Genomic DNA, 7858 nt, shown 5'->3' with positions numbered 1-7858 from the left:
ATTCAATCGCACGTTGAAAAACGACATGTGGAAGCTCTTCACGCTCCAGGGATCGTACAGATGGATAGACTCGCTGCCGCGCCTCTTGTCGAATTACAATCGTCGCAGACACAGAACGATCGGAATGCGTCCGGCGGACGTGACGCCCACCGTCGCCGAAAAACTGTTGCGCACGGTGTACAGTCGCGCGAAGATCGCCGCGCCGGCGAGATTTCGAGTCGACGATCCGGTGCGCGTGAGCAAATTCAAAACTATCTTCGAAAAGGGCTACACTCCCAATTGGACCACCGAGATATTTCGCGTAGCCAAAGTACAAAGGACCAATCCCGTTACGTATCTGCTGAAAGACGTTCGCGGAGAAGCGATAGCCGGAGGATTCTACGAACACGAGTTGCTGCGCGTCTCCGATCCCGACGTCTATCTCGTGGAAAAAGTCCTGCGTAAGCGCGGCAATCGAGCGTACGTGAAGTGGCTGGGGATGGACAGTTCGCACAATTCCTGAATAGATAAGGCGTCTGTAGTGTAATACAAATAATTAGACATTCGTAAATACGCGCAACGTGTATTTTATTGTTAATAAAAAATTTACACATTCATTGGTTTGTTTCTTACGTACTATTAATTTTTCTACGATAAAACAATTTTAGAAAGCGCATGATATTGTTTCTTTTTTACAACTGTATTCCGTAATGTCCCCACGGAAGCGTTTCCTCGCTGTCCAACGTCACGTATCGCTTATCGTCGTGCGGACTGAGAGCTAGTTTTTGCTCCGACACGGTGTAAACCTCGTGCAACGTCGAGCGTATGCACGACTGGCGCGTCCTCAGCTCGCGCGCGTTCCGCAGGCACGCCACGTAATCCTCGAACGTGATCCTCTTAGCGACTACGTTTCTTTTAACACCCTTTATTCTCTTGGTGTCGTCGTGTCCGAGTACCCTGTAGGTGTACATCTTCGCCCTGAGGCCCACGAACTCCGTCATGATCGCGCCGTTGTTCTCGTCCTTCATCAGACCGGGCACCTTCTTGTTGACGCGCGGCATACCGTGCGCGTTATTCTCCGCGTAATCGCTCGTGTCGAACCTGTCTATGTCGCGTCTCATACGCTCGTACGCGTCTTCGCACTCCAGCGAATAGATCAGACTATCGGTATCCGTGTAAAGAATTCGACACCGGTCGCGATAGAGCATGTAGTCGTAGTGAAACTCGTAGAGACGCGTCTTGGATATCTCGAGAATGCACATACCCACGTAGACCGGCTTGTTGAATTTTACCTCGAGCTTCCGCAGCTCGATCGCGACCAGATTCTCCGAGAAGACGCTTCGGCTGTGAAAGTTCGGCCTGGCGATCAACGCCTCCGCGCCGTATCTCCCGTCCCATCGCGTCACGAGACGCACGTCCACGTGAGCGCGCATGTTCTCCATCGTTTTGCCGAAGACGGCATTGTTCATCAGTTTGTACATGTTCCGTTCGAACTCGTTGCTCGCGCGCGTCCTGAACGTCGTGTTCAGCTCGATGTAGCCGCGAAGCCACGGTGACTGGGCGAATCGCAGCACTCGACGAACGCGCGTCAGCCGCAAACCGAGTCGCAGACATTGCTGCAGGTTTCGATAGTGCGTCACGTAGCGCGATTTGTCGTAGAGAGTAGCGAGCAGTTTCTCCTGCCGCTTACCGGGCGGTTTATCGCGCGTCGGGCACAACGGCAGGTCCGCGTGGGCGTCGTGCAGTTCCGGCGGATACTCGAGATCCACCTCCAGAATGTAACCGACCTCGCTGTCCGTCGGCACGGTCGTCACGTCGAAATTCTCGGGGTCGTCGAGCCACTGGAAATTCGCGTACGGCAGTGATTCGCCCATAGCCCAACCGTACAGATTGTTCACGTCGTAATACATAAGATACGTAGTGGGCTGGGACGAGTCGTACGTCGGTACGTGCCTGTTGTTGGCTCGCGCGTACCTGAGCGAACATTGACTGAGGCCACCGCGTATTCCGCGTTCCACGAACATCGCCATGTCGATGTCGGTGAGCAGCTCGAAACGCACGCCGGTGTACCTCAACATGGCGTCCCACGTGTACCCCGGCAATGTATAATAATACGCGGGATCCAGCCCATAACTCGCTAAACACGTGTCCCGAAAATTTTCAAAGATATCCGCCAGAAGAAGCACGTCGGTCTTGAGATACAGATCGCTGTACTCGCCGAGATCCCGCACGCGAAAACGTCGCCAGACCCTCGTCGCGTGCTCGTAATCGCTCTCGCTCGCGGTCTCGTCGGTCAGGGAGCTGTAAAAGACCTCGCGCGGCGGAAGCTCGGTCTCCCGCAGTTTGTCCTCGCTGTCGACGTACTCGTACGGAAATACTCCCTTGCGAGTGAGCAGATCGAGATCCTCCGTGCTCAATTCCGCGTTCTCCGAGCGCGTTATTCTCAGCTTGTCCTTGTCCAGATAGGACGCCAGGGTTACGAGACTCGCGGCTAAAAATTTGTACGAGTCTACGAATCGAAGCTTCACGAGTCGATTCCACATCCCATCCGTTTGCGTCTCCTTAACGGTCTTCGAGAAAGATATGTAATTTTTCTTCGTAAGCGGCAGGAGTTCGACCCCACCCTCGAAATCGTTCGCGATTTTCTCGATGATAAAGTGCGCGTCGTAACCCGACAGATTGTGGAAGAACACGGGAATCACGTACACGTTTCTGTAATTCAGATTGCAACGAGAATGCGCCGGACCTCTGTACCGTCCGTTTAGATGACAGTGATCTCGCACGCGCTTGTCCTCCGGTTGGAACGCTTTCCGACACACGTGACAATGCGTCGCGCGCCAAAATTCGAGTTTCTCGTCCTCCGTAAGTTCTACCATCGATATATTGGTGGAGAATTTATTCGTTGCGTGACGTGCGAGAACGCGAAGCTCGTTCACGAACCACGAAACGCAGTCGTCGCCGCGACGATATCTGTACGTGGATACGGTATCGTCGTAGGTGCAGCACAGATAGTAGCCCAGGCTGAACGGTACGTGACGCTGATAAGCGTATCTTTTCGTTCTCGCGCCTCCTTCGGCATTCTCCCTCTCCCGCTGTTCGAGAAGACACTCCAGATCCGCGTACACCACGAAGGGGAGTCGCTCCTTTCTGTCGTGATTGTCGAACGACAGCCACTTATCGTCCTCGTTCGGAAGAACGATGGCGCAGTCGTTCATTCGGCCGCAGTCGACGCTGTGAGCGGCCAACTTTTCGCGCGTATAGAAATAGTGTAGACATCTGCGAAGTACAATAACATGCGTGCAATTACTATGCGTACATAAAATAACACCGCGTCGTTTCCTTATTCTTCAGGTTTTTTTTTACTTACCGATCGCAAACGTGCGTCGCGCACCGTTTCACGGTCAATTGCGAATTTACCAATCGCGACAGATTCTTTATCCAGGCGAAATGGCCCCTGTTGACGCCGCGTAGCGTATCGCGCAGATACAGGAGATTTACGTGTCTATCCCTCTTATCGTCGGTTAACCGCAGAGGCACGATCGCGTTGTGGTCGGCGCCCCGTCCGAACTTATCTTTTTTTTCGATTCCTTCCCGAGTTGTAAATACGTTGATCGATACGTCGTTTTGACGTTCAAACTTTCCGATCTGTTTCAGATCTATGGGAAACTTGATCCCGTCGAGATTCAGCACCGTCGCGTAATCGGGATACGAGCCGCATCGTTCCGCGTGCCACTTGGCGGGATACAGAGCCGCGACCACCGCGCGCGCGAAACACGTGTCGTTCTCCGACAGCACGTTGACCACCGCCTGTTTAAGTCTTATACCTAGCGGTATCTTCATCCAACATCCCACGCGCATGGGATTACACTTGTTCACGTTCACCGTTAGGTTGAGTATTCGCGACAACGCCCATCCGCTGTCGCGTTCCTGAAATTCGTCCAACGCCGCTAGAATCGCGTCGCGCACGTGCTTTTCGTACCACTCGCCCAGATCGGACTCTTGGAGGAGCTGTTCGTTCCGCGTAGCGATACTCTTCACATCGGTCTTAACGTCCGCTACGAATTCCCCATTGAATATGACATTAACCTTCAGACACACGTGTCTGTTCAAATTATCCTGCACTTTTTCGAGCACGGTGCCCTTCGCATCCTCAAGAAATCGCGCTGGTTCGATGTACGTAGAGTTCGTCACAGCGCCGGTGAGTACGCGACTTTGGAACGCTGTATCGATCTCGACCCACGAAAATCCGCCGCTGCTGCTACCGCCGTCCCCACCGTCCAAACCGGCACCTACGACGCGCTCGAATCGTCGGCGCAGATCCTCCCTCGAACCTTCCAATCGCGCTATTCGAGCCACCAGAGCGTTCACGGCTCCAGTGTTTCCTCGCCCCCCAGATTGTCTGACTCGACAACTCTCCCGCAAGAGCCGGAGACACTCGTCGCATCGTCGTCCCCACGCGCGGTACCCGTCCGCGTCGCGGACGTCCGCGGCGAGCAACTCGTCGCACTGTTCCCACATCCCATCCAGAAGGGCCTTTCACCCTCGGGAACACTAAATTTCACTCGATCGAACAGACGACGAGACTTGTAGGTGTGAATCCTACGTATCTTCTCTCCTCCGTCCATCGTCTGATAGTAAAGATAATACTCGAGCGGCAGGCAACGCATATAATCCTTCGCCCTAACGGAGTTTGCCATTGTCGTCTCTATCCACGCTCGCTCGCGCGCAGTTCGCGCCCCGGTCTCCCTTCGCAGATGATGAGTCGCTAGATTCCATCGCGCGTCCTCCTTCGCCACCGACGCGCATACGTTTGACGGCAACGACGCGTCGACTCTCGCCGATTCGTCGTCCGAATCGGACGAGAACCTGGGCATGGACTCGTAACAGCGCAGTTCGCCGTCCGATTCCTCGGACGAGGGATAACGGCGATCGTACATTCGCGAGTACGCATCGCTAATGTTACATCAGCAACGCTAACACGTCGAAATTAAAACCAACTACATCCCCGGCATCGTCGCGTATGTCTAGTCTTTCATCAAGTATCTCGTTATAGAGATACGTACGGTGCGATTGGTGATCGACGATTCCGGTTTCGCGACGGATCAGATATCTCGTTACGTCGACGCGCCGTGGATCCCCATTCCTCCCGAACGGTTCGCTAACTTTTACGATCGGTTTTCCGATTTTAGAATTGAACACCGGTTTGCAAAGTTCTGCGTACTCGTCACTCATACCTCATTTTAGAGAAAAACAACAGTAACTTATCCCAGTCCCGGTGCGCTTTACGTCGCACCACTCTCTCTAGATAATGCTGCAATAGCGCCGCTAACGCGTCTCAGTCAATAGTAACAGATTCCATTCTCCGCCACTCTTCTCCAAACTATTTGGTATTGAAGAGACCTCCGGTTTAATCGACGATCGGGAATTCCGATTTCGCGATCGATCAGATATCTCGTTACATTGACTCTCCACAAATCCGATCCGCAACACTTCCTCGCGAACGGGTCGTTGATTTTCGCGATCGGTTTCCCGATTTTCACGCGCACCAGTTTGCAAAGTTCTACGTACTCGTCGCTCATACCACGTTTATCCCGTTCCGATGCGCTTTACGCCGTCGCGCCAATTCATTTTATACTCGTTGTATCTACGGGATACACCCTTCCGGGAAGGGGACATCCGCTGTTATCTCAACGGAGGATGTACCTACAGGATACACCCTTCCGGGAAGGGGACATCCGCTCGCCGCATCCTGCGAAAAAAACAAAAGGAGGAACTGACAAGAGCGACCTCGAACGAGTTCGAACGCGCGCGATGATAACATTATTCGCGATGACGCGCGAATCGGGGCGGATTTCCGCTCGCGGCCGATAACGCGGTCGATAACGCGGTCGATAACGCCGATCCGAGCGCCCTCTCGGAGCGTCCGGGAACGACGATCCCCCCCACCCCCCGGTGGCAACCCTGCGGCGCGAAATTCCCCATCACCCGCCTAGGGAATTTACGTCTTTCAGGTTACCGCAAGGTGGCAACACTGCGGTGCGAACTTCCCCATCACCCCACCTAGGGACAGGTGTTCCCACAGAATACTCGCATCTGATTGGACAGCCTCGAGTCTTCGTACCGCGATCTGATTGGACAGCGATACACCTTTGTCCAGTTCCAGGGGAATGTTTGTCCGGTTACAGGGGAAATTCCCCCCCGCACACCTGTCCCCCTCACCCCCCTGTTACCCCTTGCACCTGTCCACCCTTCACCCCCCCTCGCCCATCCCCACCCCATGCTCCACCCTCGTCCCCCTCGCCCATCTCTTATGGCGTTCCCCCCGCGTGCGCGCGTCCCCCTCCGCTTCCCCTCGGTTGTACCCGGCAGTGGAGGGTACTGTTATTGGTCTACTAGTTAGGTATCACGCTGGGAGTTTATTAAGTTTTATTATGCGGGGGAAGGGGTTCCGCCGCAGGCTACTTCTATGTAATGTGACGTTGCAGTTTCACTGCATCGTGGCAGCGCCCCGCCGCCGTCACAAGGCGCGGGTTTTCAATAATTATCCGTTTCGCACCCGAGGACGGTTCACAGAGTCAGAGCGAGAGATCTCCAGGGGCATAATTATAATTGCGTTTCCGTATTTTGATCCTTTTTTTTGTTATTTTGTATGGATACGTGGCGCCTCACCGAGCTGAGACTGGAGTTCCTGAGGAGATGCAGCGGATCGTAAAATGCGGATTGAGTCGACCAAGAGGAATCGAGCCAGGATGTCGATCGACGCGAGCGGACCGCGGCGAGACTCGCAGGCCGGCGGGCGCACGGGAGCGCGGAAGGACACGCGCGTGGCGCATGATACGGCGAAGGACGGACCCGTAGAGGCAGGGCCCCGGGATGCCGGGGCGGAATGAACTTCGCCTGCCCTCCTCACCTGCAAAAAGGACTCCGGGATGGCCACCACTCCCGGACCGAAACCAAAAACACGGGGACGTTAGCGTCTCGTCCGCTACCGGGAAGGATCCCGGCGAAATCGTCATACGCGCGAGGAAATCTTAAGCGCTCTGCGGGAGCCGGAATTGTCGGCCCTGCGCAAGGATACGTCGCGAGCTTGCGGGCTCGCCCCTAATTGGTCCGCGCGTTAACGTCGAGCCGTCTGCGTACGCCCGGGGTGGGGCGCGCAATCGATTCCGCCATCGAGCGAAATTTCGGGAGCACTCCTGGGTCGTCCTCGACAGCCGAAACACGCGTGAAATAGTCCGTCGCGAAATACATTTGATTTTCTTGGCGAGTACCGTAACGATTGTCTTGGCGGTTCTCCTGACCCTTGGGGCGACGGCGAGGAGCTTTCGAGGGAGAGCAGAAGAACGGTGAGGTTGCCTCGGTAATATTCAGCATGTAAAGCCACGACACCGCTCCCCGGGTCGCGCTCTCGCTCGGGAATATTCGCGATAATTAACGTATCCGCCGACAAGGCGTATTTAGCGATCGATGGCGAGAGCGAGGGGCACCGGACTGGTCTCGTGGCCGTGGGATCGCGATCGAAATCTACGAACTCCTGGAGATCGCGGTAGGCGCGTCAATGACGACGTTCGATATCGCGAGTACGCCATTTCTCGCGCCCTTCGCGTTCACGACCGCGTGTCTCGTTGTGCGTAGTATTTCGCCCGGTCGAATCTTGGATTCCGCACGCGATATTAATTGCATCAGACAGTTATTCGCGTTGGTTTGATTGCGTACTTGCGATTCGCGTCCGGACACTTAGATTATCCTCGCGATATCGGCTACGTTGAGATATTATCCGCGTTAGGATGTTGTTCGCCTTAAGATCCCATTCGCGTCGAACTAATATGGCGTCTCGTTATTACTCGCGATAATTCCGTAATCTTTCTCGCGTTAATTC

The 7858-nt window shown here is 54.6% G+C and overlaps 1 protein-coding gene across 1 annotated transcript; it reads right to left on the bottom strand.

Moving 5' to 3' along the window:
• Positions 1–671: 671 nt before the first annotated feature.
• Positions 672–4497, bottom strand: LOC139785310 (uncharacterized). Its single transcript, XM_071724478.1, has 2 exons — positions 3347–4497; positions 672–3255 (listed from the first exon to the last, which is right to left on the bottom strand). Exons 1-2 carry the CDS (start codon positions 4495–4497, stop codon positions 672–674), a joined length of 3735 nt encoding a protein of 1244 aa, XP_071580579.1.
• Positions 4498–7858: the final 3361 nt, after the last annotated feature.

The sequence above is a fragment of the Temnothorax nylanderi genome, unplaced genomic scaffold (genome assembly GCF_030848795.1).
Source record: "Temnothorax nylanderi isolate EJ_2023f unplaced genomic scaffold, tnyl_v1.0 TNYL_tig0776_pilon, whole genome shotgun sequence".
Taxonomy (NCBI): domain Eukaryota; kingdom Metazoa; phylum Arthropoda; class Insecta; order Hymenoptera; family Formicidae; genus Temnothorax; species Temnothorax nylanderi.
This window is presented reverse-complemented; position numbering and strand designations above follow the sequence as displayed.